Source organism: Leptodactylus fuscus, chromosome 11 (assembly GCF_031893055.1).
Source record: "Leptodactylus fuscus isolate aLepFus1 chromosome 11, aLepFus1.hap2, whole genome shotgun sequence".
In the NCBI taxonomy this organism is placed as follows: domain Eukaryota; kingdom Metazoa; phylum Chordata; class Amphibia; order Anura; family Leptodactylidae; genus Leptodactylus; species Leptodactylus fuscus.
In genome coordinates, this window is record NC_134275.1 from 48,152,298 (window position 1) to 48,172,092 (window position 19,795).

Sequence of the window (19,795 nt, forward strand, 5' to 3'; positions counted from 1 at the left end):
TGGTGACACTAACCTATCTATCTGCAGGACTGGGCTGATATGCTGGTTCTGGTGACAGTAACCTATCTATCTGCAGGGCTGGGATGATGTGCTGGGTCTGGTGACAGTAACCTATCTATCTGCAGGACTGGGGTGATATGCTGAGTCTGGTGACAGTAACCTATCTATCTGCAGGGCTGGGGTGATGTGCTGGGTCTGGTGACACTAACCTATCTATCTGCAGGACTGGGGTGATATGCTGGTCCTGGTGACAGTAACCTATCTATCTGCAGGGCTGGGATGATATGCTGGTTCTGGTGACAGTAACCTATCTATCTGCAGGACTGGGGTGATATGCTGGTTCTGGTGACAGTAACCTATCTATCTGCAGGGCTGGGATGATATGCTGGTTCTGGTGACAGTAACCTATCTATCTGCAGGACTGGGGTGATATGCTGGTTTTGTTGACAGACTCCCTTTAAGATAAGCAAGCAGAGCTGTAGAAAGTAAGCCCAAATCTTGATCTAGATTTATTTCTTATGACATATATACTCTGTATCCTGGTGTATATACTGAGCTGTATATACTGTGACTGGTGCAGATTACTGACTCTGTATATTTGTATCTTTGCTGCAGGTAAAAGGAATTGCTTGGGAGAATCTCTGGCCCGAGTGGAGCTCTTTATTATATTAGTCACCATATTGCAAAACTTTAACTTGAAGTCACCCGTTCCTCCGAAGGACTTGGATATCACACCGGATGTATCTGGATTTTTAAATGTTCCCAAACTGTATCAAGTGTCTTTTATTCCTCGTTAAATATTAACTTTTCTCTGTATCACTTTAAACTGTCAATTTTTTTTGTGAGAAGCCAAAAAGCAAACTTTGTAATACATAGTAGTTAGTTTACAGGAAGCTTCTGGACCCCAATGAAAAATCTCTAGTGGGACCATCTCACTTCTGTGCCGCCTTCATAGTATTGGCTTCCTCCTATGAGGTTGGGGGACATTTTCAGCCCCTCATGCTCCCGAATTTGGGGGTAACATCACCCCTGCATCACCTTTCTCCAGTATTCCATTACAGATACAGATTGGAGATCATTATCACCCCATAGCTATACCCTTAGATTTTTCACATTATCTATTTTGTAGATGTCTACCATTAAACCACTGGGACACAATGACTCCATCTAAGCTGCATCGTCTAAAAAAGTAACTCATGGACAGATTGGACCTTCTTGTACCCCATAGGTCCTGGCCCCAGTATCAGCTCCTACTACAGATCTACATCCAGGTCCCTAAGGGGCCTCAGTAATAACTCTCCTCTCCAGTAGACAAGTATGTTTGATATGGTCACATACATCTTCAGAGGATCTGGCCACAACCTCAGCTCCCCTCTCATAGGGATCCTTATGATGGTCTCTTCCCAGTATCCCAGTATAAATTTTTCTTCAAGGGTCCTTCATAGTCTCTCAGAGCAAGGTATTTTCTAGATATGAACTGGTTTGTAACAAGACCCCAGAACATGGGAGTTGCGGAAACAATAAATAGTCCTACTCACCTTCCCTCATTTCTCCTGGGCTCCTTCACAGCCTCTGATCATCACTTCCATTCTTTTTCCGGGCACCTGGGTGACTTTAGTGGCCCTGGGGAGGTGCTGAGGCTTGTGATTGGGACTCAGTGGTCATGTGGGATGCGTTGATAGCCTGACACTTTGTGCCATGTCATGGACGCATCCACATGGTAAAATTAAAATGAACTTTATATAACGAACTATCACAGGCAGGTCATGTCCATTCCCTGGTAGACACAGACATTCTCTTTTCTCAAGATATATGTGGGTGGTGGAGGTGAGGTCTACAATGATCACATATCTGTGGCATATCATATGGATGTTACCAAAAACACTAAAATCCAGGTGGGGTAAGATGACCCAATCCAGTGTTAAACGTACTCCTATCTACAGGGGCGCTGAGTGTGCACATCCGATTTATGCTTTATTAAACTCACCTACAAGATGTTTCTAATGCTCCTGCTTTTCTTAATTATAATAAGTTTTATTTCCTCGCTAAGACCGGGGCCCCACGGAACATAAACGCCGCGATTTGCCCGCAGCTGAGACGCTACGGGAAAAATCGTGGCGTTTTACAGTGCAAACAAAGGGGATGGGATTCAGGCGAAACCCATGCCCACTTTGCAGAAAAAAATGTATTGCGGACACACTGTGATTTGCAAAGTCGTTGCGGCTTTGCAAATCGCAGCATGTCAATTATATTTACGGAATCGCAGGCGGCTTTCCCATAGATATAATAAGAGAAAGTCCGCAGAGGAAAACTCTGTGAACTTTCTCTTAAAAGTGCTGCGGAAAGAACCGCAATTTGCTCACGCAGCGGTTCTTTCCGCAGCGCTTTAGCGCTGCGATTACGGCCCATGGGGCCTTAGCCTAGTACTATTTTATCCCCTATGGGAATCAAGCAATAGTCTATGCAGTGGTCTATGTATACACCAGGGTGTATATGCCTCCTCTTAATACACTAATACATTATGTCTTCAGTTATGCACAAAGACTTCACACTTGAGAAAGAGGTATAAGAAACCCAAAACATGTGTTTTTTTTTAATTTTGCTGTATGAAAAATAAAAGTTTGGTTTGCAGTAAATCCCGGATAGGAGCGGTTCCTTCTGGCTGGCATCTCCCACACTGGATGTGTCTTTGGTCCTGTGTTGGTATTTCTATCAGGATGTTGTTAATATCAGGGCTATATCTTTGGGGACCATATCACCTACTACAGAGGATTGCATAGGATGTAACTCTACTACAGAGGTTGTAGCTCTATTATATAGGATGTAACTCTACTACAGAGGTTGTAGCTCTATTACATAGGATGTAACTCTACTACAGAGGTTGTAGCTCTATTACATAGGATGTAACTCTACTACAGAGGTTGTAGCTCTATTACATAGGATGTAACTCTACTACAGAGGTTGTAGCTCTATTACATAGCATGTAACTCTACTACAGAGGTTGTAGCTCTATTACATAGGATGTAACTCTACTACAGAGGTTGCACGTGTTCTACAAGGGTTTTAGCTCTTCTATAGGGGTTGCAGTTCTCTGTGTCTGTCTTTCTACAGTACATAGAGTACATGGGGCACCTACTGTAACATAATCGTACAGTCCTTCCCCAAAGATCCATTAAAGTTCTAAGAACATTCTGAATTAAAATCATAACACAAGTCAGAGCAGGCAATGCCAACCCCACCCCTAGTGCTACGTATTGACTCTGCAGAATAGAACAGAACAGTCTCAGTGCAGAGAGATTATCTGGAAGGACGACCAGCAGTCAGGATGTTCTCAGAAGATGTTACTCTCCTCCTTACAGCTGCCTTGTCTTGTCTAATCTTATATATAAGTTTAAAGCACTTTTGGGGAAAAGGAAACTTACCCCCTGGACCTACCCCCCTGCCGATACTGGGGAACGTCCTACAGCTAGGCAAAGGAGACCTGGTGAAATCTCTGCTGAAGGTAAGTCTACAGTGAGCCGTGCTCAGACTGTTAGTGTAGTATCTAAGGACGGGATGTCTCATGTATGTATATCACAGGGTGTCTCATGTATGTATATCACAGGCTGTCTCATGTATGTATATCACAGGCTGTCTCATGTATGTGCCGCTTTTGTGACCATCTCTAGTTTCTTCCACCACTGAACCCCAATAGTGTTATGATTTCCTCTGGTGACGTTCATTGTGTTGGCAGGTATTGGGTCGGGGTCTTGATCTATTTGTTATTTGCTTTCTGTGTCCCTCTGAAATGCAAATAAAATGCTCTTATTAAAAGTACAAGTAACGGCACAAGTACAATCTCCTGACTATACCGCCCCGGGCTGTGGGGTTTGATCCTCCCCCTGCTATTTAATAGTTTTGGGACTTTTCCAGTTTAAATGACCTGGAGTTTGGGTTCACCGCTGACTCTGAGTTGGCAGCACACTTTCTCCCAGGGCTGCTCTGACAGATCTCGCTCTTATCATGACTTCCATATCAATGTGATATTCACTATCAGTTTATTTCTCATGTTATTTTTAATACCAATTAGAAACTTTGCATTGAGGAAGAGGAAGACTAATCTGATGATTGATTTCCATCCAGCTTAGTGAGAAGTACGGAGAGGTGTTCACCATTTATCTGGGGTCCCGGCCGGTCATAGTGGTCACAGGATACAAAGCTGTGAGAGAAGTCTATGTGGACAGAGGCGAGGACTTCTTAGCTCGCGGAGATGTATCTGTCTTTGATTTTCACTACAAGAACTATGGTGAGTAATTTATCTTTGCTTAGGAGGCAAGAATAGTGGCCATAGATAGGACTTCGGTGCAGAACTTACAGGGATGTCACCAGGAGTCCCTATTACACTATAACCTCAGTCTGATGGTCGGGGTTCACATAAATAAAACACTTTTTTTCTGCTTCTTTATCAGCGCCTCCATTGACATGTACACTACCAGGTCCTGTCAGCCATAATATCTTCATTGCACCAAACAGCTCTTTCAATCCATAGGGACTGTTCTATGTGGCCCCACTGATGTTCAGGAAATAATGGGGATAATGTCACTCCTTAAGGAGAGACCACCTATTAGGTGTGTGGAGACTTATACAGCCATAGTCGCTCCACTGTAAGGGATCATGGGAGGAATATGCAAATCTGTCTCCCAAGATGTACATAGGGAGACAGTGCCTCTGTTATGCTGCCCTCTATAGGAAGCACCCTGAATATCATGCCTGACTTTCCCAGAAGCCTTTACTGCATAATGTGGGATTTTTACCAAGTCAGTTTCTCAGCTACGGACGGACGTTTCGGTCTGGTTGGACCTCATCAGCACAGCATAGAGAGAACTGACTTGGTAGAAGTGGGAGGCTGAGAGATCAGATTATGGGGATAATGTTCCTCCCCTCTATAGGAAGCACCCTGAACATAATGCCCGACTTGCCCAGAAGCCTTTACTGCATAATGTGGGATTTTTACCAAGTCAGTTTCTCAGCTACGGACGGCCGTTTTGGTCTGGTTGGACCTCATCAGCGCAGCATAGAGAGAACTGACTTGGTAGAAGTGAGAGGCTGAGAGACCAGATTATGGGGATAATGTCACTCCTTAGGGAGAAACCACCTATTAGGTGTGTGGAGACTTATACAGCCATAGTCACTGCACTCCCTATTTACATCTTGGGAGACAGATTTGCTAGAAGTAGAAGAATGGTATAAAATATGAAAAAATGTAAATTCTGCTTATTTTACCTAAAACAAAATTGCTTTATATATGCTATTGCACTTGCTAGTTCTTCTGAGCACTGGGACTAGACTTTTATAAAGTTTTTCAACAAAAAATAGGTTTTTATATGAGTTTATATTCAGCATGGCTTATTTTCTGGTGCCCAGCTCCATGTGTAAATTACCCAGTAGTTTAGTATAGTAGAGGGCTGTAAACTGCTGGTTTTATCTCTAGCTACGCTCCCTGGAGAGACAGAGCAAACATCCGGGAAGAAGCTGAAGGAGGGGGTGGAAGTTGAGCGAGTTCTGCTAGCACATAGTAAATGTCAAGTCTCTTTCACTTCACTATCATCACTATAAAGAGTACAATTTTGTTGATGAAAGTGATGACACAAGTCCTAAAAGCTTCCCTTATCACAATGTACGGTGGCAGCCAAAAAAATGCAATGATTGTAGCGAAAATGATTTCTTGTCTTTTTCCATTTCCATCCTCTTCTCTCCTGGATGACGAGTATTTGGCAAATTTTGTACATGTCACCTGACATTTTTCAGTCGATTTCGTAGTAGGAGGTTTACATAGCATCTGCAGGGACTCAATTTATACGCATCACATACATTTGACAAAATCCACGGGTGGTGCATTTTTTTGGCCGCCACTGTAACTCCAGGACAGTAACTTCAGCATGGAGATGCCTGCACTTATCACTTGTGCAGGATCACTTGTAAATCTCAGGTGTTTGAGTTTAACGTGACTGCAGCACCGGCCACCAGATAGAGTGACGCAAATAGTCAGATTAGGGGTTAAGCTGATGCACATTTACTTGAATGAATGTTACATTGTAGACCTCAATATCAATCCAATGTGTTTTCATTATTCAGGAATTGCTTTCACAAGTCACATGGACAGATGGCGTGAACTTCGTAGATTTTCTCTTTCCGCAATGCGGGATTTTGGCATGGGAAAAAGGAGCATCGAGGATCTAATACAAGAAGAAGCTGAGTGTCTGGTGGAGGAATTCAAGAAGACAAAAGGTTGTTACAGATAATAACAAGATGTCTACTATGTGAAGTTTTCTTAAATCAGAACAGTTAAAAAAAATAAAACCATATAACGTCATATAAAGTTTCCTTGACCAGTAGAAACCGTGATCCTTTCTCTTTGTCACAATCTTACCTTCACCCCCATTGGCAGGATGCCATTAATCCTGGTGGTCTATTCAAACCTACATTTGTTCCTGAGCTACTGCTGGTAAGTTTTGTCTCCATTGTTCAGCCACAACTTTTTGAACTGGGAAATAAAGGGCTTGTCCACTTGACTATCATTATTGCAAGTGACCTGGTAATAGTATAATAAGGAGGGCACAAGTCCTGTCCATCAGTGACATCCAATGAATAAAGCTGCACATGGCAGGAATGGTCAGATGAGAAATATGAATAATTACAGTCAGACACATCACCTGTAAGTCAGTATTTTTTTCTGGGTATGGGGCCCACTCCGATATGTTCATCCCCCCGTGACAAACCTTTAGCTATGCCTGTGACTCAGGGACAATTTTAGACTGTAATAATCCCCCAGGATCAAATGGCATCTTGTCAGCTATGGAAAGAAGAGCAAAACTGCAGTTTGTGACTCATTTCTGTTTTGCATCCAATCATAAATTTGCTCCAAACTAAATATAAATAAGTAAAATGAAAAAGAATCCGGAATAATGTTCTTTATAGATAGAAAATGTATTATTTGTTATTTCTTTAGAAGTTACATATCATTTACAGTATTTATTCATTTATTTGCTGGGCAGCCCCTTTAAAGGGATACTATCAGTCAGACACAATTTTTTTTAGGTACCACGTTGGAATAGCCTTAAGAAAGGCTATTCGTCTCCTACCTTCTCCACGCCGCCTTTCACCTACAATCACGATTCTTGTCGGTATGTAAATGAGTTCTCTCGCAGCATTAGGGGTGGGCCCCAGCGCTCAGACAACACTGGGGGTGGCCCCAATGCAGCGAGAGAACTCTCTCCAGTACCACCTCTTCTTCTTCAGCAGCGTCATCTTCAGCCTCTTCTTCCGGTTGTGGCTTGTAACTTCTAAGGCCTCGGGCCTTGGGCAGAGCAGACTGCGCATGCCCACAGGCCACAAGAAAATGGCCGCTTGCACTGTATTGGAAGCGGCTATTTTCTAATTTACATACCAACAAGAACCGGGATTATAGGCGAACGGTGGCGCAGAGGAGACGACGAAAGGTGGGAGACGAATAGCTTTTCTTAAGGCTATTCCAACGTGGCACCTACAAAAAATGTGTCTGACTGATAGGATCCTTTTAAATGCATTGAACTTTTAGTGCCCTATCTTCTACTGGTTATAAGGCATTTGGACAGACAATCAAAACATGCAAGTCAATAATTTTAAAAAGCTTTATTTAAAGTCCTCAAATAGAAACTTCCAAATTCATTGCAATGCAGAACAAGCTGGAAGATTCTTCAATAATTCACCTTGGTCTGTCCTAAGAGTCTTTCCAGAGTCAGACATTGAATCACCGCTTAGTGATAGGTCGGCAGTGCCTGATACATTATATCCTATTTTGATGGCAGTCGATGACTTACTTTATATATTTTATATCTTTTGTTCTAGAATCATTGGTGGAGCCTCGACATTACCTAAGTAAAGCTGCCTGCAACGTTATCTTCTCCATCATGTTTGGACATCGCCAAGATTACGAGGACGCCGAGCTCCTGAATGTTATCTCCTTGATGTATTTAACAATTACCATTGTGAGCTCAAATTGGGGCCAGGTAAGAACTAGAGAAGGTTTGAAACAAAATGTTGATATTTTTATAATTCTGCCTTCAGCTACATATTTGCATAATTTCAAGGTATATTGAGATGTTCTTAGGAGGTGCAGAGGCCGGATGGAGCGGGTGGAGTCTGTGTGATTAATTATCCAATGTAAATAGTGTCGGACTGAAGATCTTTGGGTCCAGACAGAATTCTGGGGGCCCAACATCCAACAACCCCTAGGAAATAGACCATATTACCCTTCAAATCTGGGTGTCTTCTTCTGGACCATTATTGTATTAGAGCCTGAGCCCACTTCTGGTACTGGGGTGGGTCAGTCCAGCACTGGTGACACATCTTATGATGCCGGAATATTTCTGATTTTTATTATTATCTGACCCTCCATTTTATTTATTATGTTTTAGGTGTATGAGATGTTCCCCTCGGTCATGCAATTTATTCCTGGAAGACATCAGAAGATCTTCGAGTATGTAAAAAACCTCCTTGAGTTTGTGGAAGGAAGAGTTGAAATGAACAAGAAAGCTTTGGATGTGAATAATCCTCAAAGCTACGTCGATGCTTTTCTTATTAAAATGGAAAAGGTAAATTGAAGGATCCCTTTTATAAGAGCCCTCGATGTCCTTATAGTCAGTGGGAACCCTGTATTAAGATGTAATGTAACCTCATGTAAGATTGCAGGAAAACCCAGAACACAACGTGGAATCCTCCATTGAGACTGGTTTTTAGGCTCTATAATTGAGAATCTTATCCTTAGTCTAGATCATCAATTAAAGATTGGCAGGGGTCCGAAACCTGGTCCCCTGGCAGATCAGCTGTGTGAAGAGGCTGCAATGCTTAAGTGAGCGCAACACCATACATTTTGTACAGTGTCTGTGCTTGGCGCTAGACCTAAGCTCATTACCTTGAATGGGAACGACTTACAAGGAGGCCATGTTATTGATGAACATACAGTATATCACATGGACTGAGAAAGGAAGCCGAGCTTGTGGAGCTTCAGCCAACTGATCCTTGGGGTCACAGGTGTTGAACCCCCACAGATCTTCAATAGTTGATCAATTTCAATTTGCAGAAAACCCCTTTAGGTCGAGGCCCCACGGGTTGGAAATGCAGCTTTTTTTGTTGCAGATTTTTCTGTGGTTTTTAGAGCTAAAGCCAGGAGTAGATTTGGTGGAATGGAAAAGTATAAGACGTTTCCTACATATTTCCTATTCCAATTTTAGTCATTCCTGGGTTTGGCTCAAAAAACTTCAGCAAAATGGGCAACAACAACAAAAAAAATGTTGCATTTCCTCAATGTTCGGCCTCATCCTTCATGGGGCCCATACAATAACCTGAGTAAAATAAAAATACAGACTAATCTTTTGGCCGCAGTATTTTGGCTGTTGTATAAATAACCGTCATTACTGTGACCACAAAAAGTGCAGCAACAAATAAGATGACAATTTATAGGAAGGAGTTGAAAATCCATCTTGGAACTGATCTGCTTCAGATAAGAGGCCTCTTGTGAAGATGTTTTATTGGGTACATTGTCATGTTTTATTTTTTAATATTTCCTTATGGATTTATCAGCGACTCGAGTCTTGGTCTTCCAAATAAACCTAAGTATCACCATATGTAACTAGACTAGAGGATCCCATATACCCTACAAATAAAGACATGGCACCCGAAAACTATTCCAGAAAAATCCGCCCTCCACTTGCCAAATAGCGCTCTTTCCATTCTGATCCCCCCCATGAACCCATACAGCAGTTTACGACCACCTATTGGTTATACTTGTGGTCAGGAGAAACAGTGTAACAAACTTTGGTGTGTTTTTTCTTATCTTCTTGTGAAATAGAAAAATTTGGGGCTAACTTATTGTTTATTGGAGACAAAGTTATTTTTACGTCCCAGTGCTAATATAATCTGTGAAACAGCTGTAGGGTCAAACTGCTTACCATATCCCTTGATAAATTCTTTGAGGGGTGTAGTTTCCAAAATAGGGGTCACTTTTGGGGGCTTAGATTATACTGGAATTTTAAGATCTCAGCAAATGCAACATGGCACCTGAAAACTATTCCAGCAAAATCCGCCCTCCAAAAGCCAAATAGCGCTCTTTCCATTCTGAGCTATCTAAACAATGGGAGGAATAAATTCGCGTAGCAGGCAAACAAAGCATATATTTAGGAAAAGGTTTAAATTTACATAAACTACCAGTATAGATAGTAACCTTGAGATGGGACAACCCCTTTAATGCCATATACAATGACATGTCAGTTTTGAAAAATGAGATAAGATACTTTTAGGCTGTGTCCGTAAGGTTTTAATATAGATCCAGGGTTCCTGGATACCACACTTAATTCTTTCCTTCCTACATGTGGCTTTTATTTTCTTATTGTCTGTCTTGTGAACTTAATGGAAAACAAGGAGAGACACCGAGCCGATCCTCATGTATTATCACAGGGTCAAATGGAAACACAGAGAGACGAGTGTCTGCTCACCTAGTTGGGTTGTGATGGAGTCACAACAGCCCGATGGAGCCTTTAGACCCAAATCAGTGCAGGTAGTGCAGGACAGGTCCAGGTCCAGGTCCAGGTGAGCGCTGTATCCCAAACAGATTGGTCCATCCATTGTAAGCTTTATGGTCATTGTCAAATCTGCACAACTTCGTAAGTTATTATAGGAAGCTGAGGTGTAAACTCTTCCATGTGGGATTCTGCTCAGTTCAATGTGATAAACATTATAGCAATAATTATAATACAAATAATAATAACAACAGTGCATTAATGGTTCTGCTTATATTCACAGGAAAATACTAATCCCAAAAGTGAATACCATTATACCAACTTAGTGAGCAGCACTTTGCAGATTTTCTTTGCGGGGGTAGAGACCACCAGCACAACCCTGAACTACTCTCTGTTACTTCTCATGAAATACCCAGATGTCCTCGGTAAGTAAAGACTTTTACACAATAACGGAAATAATCAGATTTTCTGTAACAGAATATAGTGTATTAAAGGGCCGATTTAGGGGAACCTCACCCCAATCCTTCTTTGACATTCATTCTAAGCTGTTTACGTGTCCAGCTCACCCTGACTGTACTTTATGCTTTTTGCAATACAGATTAACCCGACAGCTATAGACCCTAGAGGTAACGGACTCACATCAAAGTCATTGTCTTCTGCCAGACATATAGCGCCCATTATCGTACCACAGTCCAAAAATGTTTAATTTGAATACACCTGAATGTCTGAAGGTTTTTGTTATACCCCAAACCACCCACCCCACTCCACCTCCCCATATAGCGGTAACCAACTAAGAGGAAGATTAGACTCCACGGACTTTTATATTCCAAAAAACCCACCCCACCCCCCCATACCCACCACTCACCCACCTGAATCCAACTCCCCACACACACACACATACACTTTACTAGCTTTGGCAGTGCCAAATATCTATTCGGACGTGCCAATAAAGCTTGTTTGATTTGTTTGATTGATAATCACATACATAGTAGAATCTAGGTAGACATCTCCTTATTTCTTATTACTACTAGCCAAAGTCCAGAAGGAGATTGACAAGGTCATTGGTCGGGACCGAAGCCCAAAGATTCAGGACCGGAACCAGATGCCGTTCACTGATGCTGTTATTCATGAGATGCAACGTTTCATAGATCTTATTCCAATGGGTGTGGCACGGAAAACGACGAAAGACATCACTTACAGAGGGTATTTCATACCTAAGGTAGGTGTCCTAAAATATATTTTATTTGGATGAGAAGACTTTTGGGAAGTAAATAATGGATGTCCTACTATGCACTTGATGTCCTACTATGAACAGTTTTTTCCCCAAAAAGTTTAATATGTCGGGAACTTCACAATTCATAGTCATTTAGAGAATGAGCAAAAATTGGGCAATGTTATGGCATGGAATCACAGGATAGGATTGCACCATTCCCAATAACATCACTGGACCTTCTGGGTAAGCCATGGATGTACTCGATCCTCCAGAGACACCTTGGAAGAACTCTTATAAGTGGCCTAGTGGTTAGCAATGTTGGATTACAGAGCTTTGATCCTGGTTTCAAATCCACCTGTCTGATTTGCTGCATCACTTGTTCCTATTGGATGGACGGAATTTTTGACAATATGGCGCCTTTAAAAAAAGAAGTTGGAGTTGACAAATCTGGAGGTCAGAGAGCTAGACAGGCTAACGCTACCAACAGTCCCCATCCATTTTTCAAAAATGGAGTGAGTGGTGTAAAAATGTAAATAGGTTATACATTTTTTAGCTCAAAATATCCCAAATCTCTACTTTGTAACGTTTTCCCTATAATTCTGGGAGCAAAGTTTGATAAATTCCCCTGCACTGTGTAGCCAGGAGGTGCCAAACAAGGAATCTTACTCTATTAACTCTCAATACTCTAATGGACATTTAATTTTTATTTTCCACACTTGACATCCCCTTTAATCCACATGGTCTTATATTCCAGAACACCAATGTGATTCCAATGTTGTCCTCGGTGCTGAAAGACCCTTCCTGCTTCCCGTACCCAGATGAATTCAACCCCAAGAATTTCCTGGATGAAAATGGTGAATTTAAGAAGAACGAGGCCTTCATCCCTCTGGCTGCAGGTACATTGAGCTATAATACGTAGATCTTTGGGTCAGTATACAGCTACAATTGTGAATCTTTGGTTGATAATTTGATAAACTGAGAGTCCTGCACATACAGAGGACCTCTCATGTCTTATGGCGCCAGCAGTATTATATACCATTAGAAAGCTGAATTCTGAGCATTGTCAGCTTTGATAGTCATTTTTATCAACATGCAAATAAGCTACTCTTTGATTTGTGCCACCCTCCGCTCCAGTAAAGTAGACACTGACTGACACTCAGGAACTACTCTCAATACTCAGCCCAGTAGGGGGGCTCTTAAGTCCGACACCAACTATCTAGAAGTTATTTTATTATGCACTTCTCTGCACCAGTGAATTACTACATTTAACCACTCTGCCTTCTAAATCCCATTCCTGTATCCACCATATGGACAGTGCACCACCATCATGGTCAGAGAGGCTTTATTACTACTACAATGTGCCCAGGGGAAATCCTACTGTCATCATTACAAAGACTGCAGGCCCCCTTAGCACTGCAGCAAACTAGGAGGAGCATCAGAAGATCTGATCAAGATCCTGGCCACCATTACCACAACCACAGCCACTGCATAGAAGGAGACCCAACTCTTTGGAGCAACAGCAATCTTGCTCATTTACACATTGACAAAAATGTTAATATCTTAGCAATGGAAGAGCTGATTCACAAGGGTAAAGCACTGTTTGATTCAGGTTAACTTAAACTATCTGTAGGGCTGGGGTGATATGCTGGTTCTGGTGACAGTAACCTATCTATCTGCAGGACTGGGGTGATATGCTGGTTCTGGTGACAGTAACCTATATATCTGCAGGACTGGGGTGATATGCTGGTTCAGGTGACAGTAACCTATCTATCTGCAGGACTGGGGTGATATGCTGGTTCTGGTGACAGTAACCTATCTATCTGCAGGGCTGGGGTGATATGCTGGTTCTGGTGACAGTAACCTATCTATCTGCAGGGCTGATGTGATATGCTGGTTCTGGTGAGAGTAACCTATCTATCTGCAGGGGTGGGGTGATATGCTGGTTCTGGTGACAGTAACCTATCTATATGCAGGGCTGGGGTGATATGCTGGTTCAGGTGACAGTAACCTATCTATCTGCAGGACTGGGGTGATATGCTGGTTCTGGTGACAGTAACCTATCTATCTGCAGGGCTGGGGTGATATGCTGGTTCTGGTGACAGTAACCTATCTATCTGCAGGGCTGATGTGATATGCTGGTTCTGGTGACAGTAACCTATCTATCTGCAGGGCTGGGGTGATATGCTGGTTCTGGTGACAGTAACCTATCTTCTGCAGGACTGGGGTGATATGCTGGTTCTGGTTACAGTAACCTATCTATCTGCAGGACTGGGGTGATATGCTGGTTCTGGTGAGAGTAACCTATCTATCTGCAGGACTGGGGTGATATGCTGGTTCTGGTGAGAGTAACCTATCTATCTGCAGGACTGGGGTGATATGCTGGTACTGGTGACAGTAACCTATCTATCTGCAGTGCTGGGGTGATATGCTGGTTCTGGTGACAGTAACCTATCTGCAGGGCTGGGATGATATGCTGGTTCTGGTGAGAGTAACCTATCTATATGCAGGGCTGGGGTGATATGCTGGTTCTGGTGACAGTAACCTATCTATCTGCAGGACTGGGGTGATATGCTGGTCCTGGTGACAGTAACCTATCTATCTGCAGGACTGGGGTGATATGCTGGTCCTGGTGACAGTAACCTATCTATCTGCAGGACTGGGGTGATATGCTGGTTCTGGTGACAGTAACCTATCTATCAGCAGGGCTGGGGTGATATGCTGGTTCTGGTGACAGTAACCTATCTATCTGCAGGACTGGGGTGATATGCTGGTTTTGTTGACAGACTCCCTTTAAGATAATCAAGCAGAGCTGTAGAAAGTAAGCCCAAATCTTGATCTAGATTTATTTCTTATGGCATATATACTCTGTATCCTGGTGTATATACTGAGCTGTATATAGTGTGACCGGTGCAGATTACTGACTCTGTATATTTGTATCTTTGCTGCAGGTAAAAGGAATTGCTTGGGAGAATCTCTGGCCCGAATGGAGCTCTTTATTTTAATAGTCACCATATTGCAAAACTTTAACTTGAAGTCTCCCGTTCTTCCGGAGGACCTGGATATTACACCGGATGTATCTGGGTTTGAAAATGTTCCCAAACTGTATCAAGTGTCTTTTATACCTCGTTAAATGTTAACTATTATTTGTATCACTTTAAAATGTCAAATGAAGACAAGATGTGAGAAGCCAAAAACCAAACTTCCTCATACATGTATTAGTTTGTTTACTGGAGCGGAACAGGGGACTTCTGGACCCCAATGAAAAATCTCTAGTGGGACCATCTCACTTCTGTGCCGCCTTCATAGTATTGGCTTCCTCCTATGAGGTTGGGGGACATTTTCAGCCCCTCATGCTCCTGAATTTGGGGGTAACATCACTCCTGCACCCCCTTGTCCCAGTATTCCATTACAGTTACAGTTTGGAGATCATTATCACCCCATAGCTATACCCTTAGATTTTTCACATTATCTATTTTGTAGATGTCTACCATTAAACCACTGGGACACAATGACTCCATCTAAGCTGTATCGACTAAAACAGTAACTCATGGACAGATTGGACCTTCTTGTACCCCATAGGTCCTGGCCCCAGTATCAGCTCCTTCTACAGATCTACATCCAGGTCCCTAAGGGGCCTCAATAATAACTCTCCTCTCCAGTAAGCAAGTATGTTTGATTAGGTCAAATATAGAAAAAGAAAAGGATGCAAATGGATGTCATGGAAAGGAATGAAAGATTATGAATGATAATCTGTTTTCCCTTAGCCCAAACAGCAGCACAAGGCCAGTTGTGCTGCTGTTGGGCGTAGGGGGAAAAACAATGTACATAGAATTCAATGTTCAAAACAGGAAAGTGTAATGCCAAGCTTTACAGGGAAGTCCTTCAGAACAAGGAGATGGAGGTGAGCGATGGCGTTCAGCCTCATGGTCAGGAGCGAGGAGATCTACTATCCAGAGAATTCAACCACGCATCTGTTTCTGCAGGACTTGAGAAGAAGTGTGTGTGGTCATCATGAAGAACTCATAGAATATGGTATTTGAAGCTTTCAGAGTCTTTTTTTGACACCAACAACCAATGCTCTGGCCTTTTGCATCTTAGCCGAAAAGTCCAGGAACATAGTTAATGCAGAATTCTGGCATGCAATAGATCCCAGGTTCTAGGCTGTACAGAGTATAGCATCCTTTCTTTACTATTCAAGAGTTTTGCTAAGAATGATCTTGGGGTGTATCCAAAGATGGTGGCTTAGCCAGGTCTAGGTGATCTTTCAACAGTAAAGGAGTTTGTTAGAGATGCTGTAGATTAGAAAATGTCTCTTTAAGCCAGCGTTCAATAAATAAGCACGGGTCAGAACCCTCAGACCTCTCTGCTCGGCCAAGAAGTTGTCTGAGCGCTGGACCCAAAGCAATGCTGCTTTTTCTAGGTCGGAGAGTTGTGCTGGAACAGGTGTAGCAGTATCTTCCAGCTAGGAGATGTGAGTTTCTGTGTCAGCCATTCGGTCACGATGGTTCTACATCTCCTGTCTTAGAAGGATCTCATCCACTCGATTCACGTCGATTTTAGTAGTGAGAGAAATAGTGGTCTCATGGATGGCTCCAAGCAGCTTATCCAAGACTTCAAATAGAGTAAGTTCCAGCCCGTCATCCACATGTGATGGAGGAAGGGACTCTCGAGACGAGAAGTGAGTGAGAAGTGTAGGCACCATGTTGGATGTACGCAAGTGTAAGGACTGATTGATCTTGCTCATTTTTGGTTTAACAGTGTTGGGGACTGTTCCCCTTCAGTCTGGTCCTGATTGAGGGTCAATATCATCAGGATAATGAGTGCTGGAGATGATTCTGTTATGGAGATCCTGCTAAAGGCGTATTCACATGCCAGAAGATGGCCCCCCCCACATAATAAGAAATGTATCACAAGAAAAACTGATGATTCAGGATGGAGATTCACTTTAAGTATCACTTATCATTGGTTTGGGGAATGGCAAACTCTACTGGGAGTGGAGATGATATGGAAACTAAAAATATCAAATACGTTGTATTAAAATATAAAATTGGATGTGTTGTCTGGTCGAAAGTGCCTTTTTGTAATGTGACTGAACATTTACAATAATATACTAAGGTTTAGTAGGATCTTTGGCTTATTGATTGGTACAATTGGGGCCGCACTTGAGGATGGTATATTAACCCCTTCCCGACATCTGCTGTAATAATATGGTGGATGTTGACTAGGGTTGAGCGATCAGGATCGGGAAAGATCGGATCCCGATCGGCGATCGAGCAAATTTCACGATCGGGATCGGCTGGAAATTGTTTGGAAATCGGATTTTGAAATCTCAAGATCGGCTCAACCCTAGTGTTGACTCTAATGTTGACTATTCAACCCATTCCCTCGGTGACATTTTTCAATTTTCATTTTTGACTCTTCCCCCTTTTCCAAACCCCATAACAGAGCCATATAAGGGCTTAATGTTTGTGGGACAAATTCTACTTCATGATGCTCCCATTTATTATTCTGTATATTATATTGGGAAGTTGGAAACAAAATTCAGAATGGGGTGGAATTGGAGAAGCAGTGAGTTTGTGTGACGTTGTTACGGGCTTTGTTTTTGGTGCATTCATTTTGTAGACAAAATGACGTCCCCTGTATTCTATGTTTCGGAACAATTCCGCGAATATCAAATTGTCATGCTTTTATTTACATTTTAACCCCTTAACAAAAATCTAAAACTTTGCAAACTTTTTTTTTTCTAAAAGTTGCCGTATTCTGATACCTGTAACTCTTTTTTATATTTCCATGTACAGGGATTTGCTGGGCCGGGTGTACTTTTTAGTTCTACCATTTTGGGTCATTTCTATTGCTGTGATCAGTTTTTATTCAATCTTTCATCAGAAACAAAACTGAAAAAACAGGAGTTTGGCACGATTATTTTTTTCCCCGCTGCTTGGTGGTTTTAATTTTTACAGTGTACGCCGAAGCACAAATACTTAAAGTTGGGGTAATCCTCTCTATAAGTGGGGGAGGGACATGCTGATTGTTCTGTTGGATATTGTTATTCACAATACTTTTATTGTCACTTCTACGCTTTATTTGATATTTAATGTTGGAGACGATCAGCCAGTCCTCGGGCAGCCGTATTCTAGGATTTGTTACTTACCAATAGGAATGACAAACATTAATAATAATTAATAAAGTATTTCTTTTTATTCTTTTTATCCTATAACCACATAATATATCCTATAACCACATAATATAACCTATAACCATATAACATATCCTATAACCATATATCATATCCTATAACCACATAATATATCCTATAACCACATAATATAACCTATAACCATATAACATATCCTATAACCATATTATATATCCTATAACCATATAACATATCCTATAACCACATAATATATCCTATAACCACATAATATAACCTATAACCATATAACATATCCTATAACCATATAACATATCCTATAACCACATAATATATCCTATAACCACTAGGTTGAGCCGATCTTCACTTTTCAGTATCGATTTTGAAATCAGATTTCCGATCATTTTTCATTCGAACCCGATCTCGATCCCAATTCCGATCTCAATGCAAGTCAATGGGATTTTTTTTACTAATCGGAGATCGGATTTTAAAACCAATCCTATTCACTATACAGCATGGAATCTAACAATTGAATGCTTTAATTGTTAGAATCCACGCTGTGTAGTGATTTTTTTAATCACTAAGTAGCCAAAGGATTTTTTTTAATCCTTTGGCTACTTAGTCCCCCTGGTGTCCACTTACCTGCAGAGATGGCTGGTCCGGTGCCCGGTCTTCTCGTTCTTCTTCGCCTCGCTGCCCCCTGCCTCCCAGGTTAGGAGAGTGTAGGCGGGTTAGGAGAGTGTGGGCGGGTACTGGGAGGAGAGACGTCACGTCTCCCCGCCCTGTACCTGCCCACACTCTCCTAAGCCACAAGTCCTGCCTTCTTCCTAGCTCTTTAAACACTAACCTGGGAGGCGGGGCCAGCGAGGCGAAGAAGAACGAGAACACTGGGCACTGGACCAGCCATCTCTACAGGTAAGTAGCTACTAGAGATGTTAGCTAGTCTCCCATTAGAATGAATGGATGCAGCCGGCGCACAGGGGGTTAAGGCTGTGTGCTGGCTGCTTCCATTCAATCTTATGGAACCGCAACGGAGCCTTCACACTGAGTATACATTCAGTGTGAAGGCTAACATTGTTCGCTTTTCCCACAATGCTTGGCCAGTAGCAAAGCATTGTGGGAAATAATCACCAATCTCGATCCCACCTAAAAAGATTGTGTTCGGAATTCTGATCGCGATCGTGAAATTTTCTCGATCGCCGATTGGAATTCAATCTTTTCCGAACACGATCGCTCAACCCTAATAACCACATAACATAACCTATAACCACATAACATATTCTATAACCACATAACATATCCTATAACCACATAACATATCCTATAACCATATAACATATCCTATAACCATATAACATATCCTATGACCACAAACTAAACTTATTATACTTGTATAGTGTGCCAAGGTAATGTATGCAAAAATTTTAACAAATCTGCTAAAACTTTCAAAACTGACGAGATGTTGAATTTATTCAGCTATCATGAATAAGGAAAACTATCTTTGTACCGTGTTAGCCAGTGGATATGAAATATAAGACAGTGAGAGTCTTCAGTAGTTGATACCTGTCTTATTGGCTAACTAAAATGATGACATATTACAAGCTTTTGGGTTCTCAGGTCCCTTCGTCAGACACAGTTTAAACATAATTTCTGAAGGATGTATATGAGCTGATGATTGGTTTACTATGCACCAATTCCCATCTACTCTCCCACCATGCATTCTATTCCTATGGGTCTCTTTTTGCATAAATATTCATCCTTCAGAAATTGTGTTTAAACTATACCTGAGGAAGGGACCTGAGAAGTCCTGAAAGCTTGCAATCTGTCATGATTAAGGGTCAGCCATTAAGAAAGGCATCAACTACTGAAGACTTTCACGTTTTTGTATTTCAG

The 19,795-nt window shown here is 41.9% G+C and overlaps 1 protein-coding gene across 1 annotated transcript; it reads left to right on the forward strand.

Annotated features, from left to right (window-relative positions):
• Window positions 1-3,275: 3,275 nt before the first annotated feature.
• On the forward strand, window positions 3,276-14,878 carry LOC142184727 (cytochrome P450 2A4-like). Its single transcript, XM_075259779.1, has 9 exons — window positions 3,276-3,502; window positions 4,123-4,285; window positions 6,115-6,267; window positions 7,867-8,027; window positions 8,436-8,612; window positions 10,819-10,960; window positions 11,567-11,754; window positions 12,503-12,644; window positions 14,697-14,878. The coding sequence occupies exons 1-9, from the start codon at window positions 3,326-3,328 to the stop codon at window positions 14,876-14,878; spliced, it is 1,485 nt and encodes a 494-aa protein (XP_075115880.1). The 5' UTR covers window positions 3,276-3,325.
• Window positions 14,879-19,795: the final 4,917 nt, after the last annotated feature.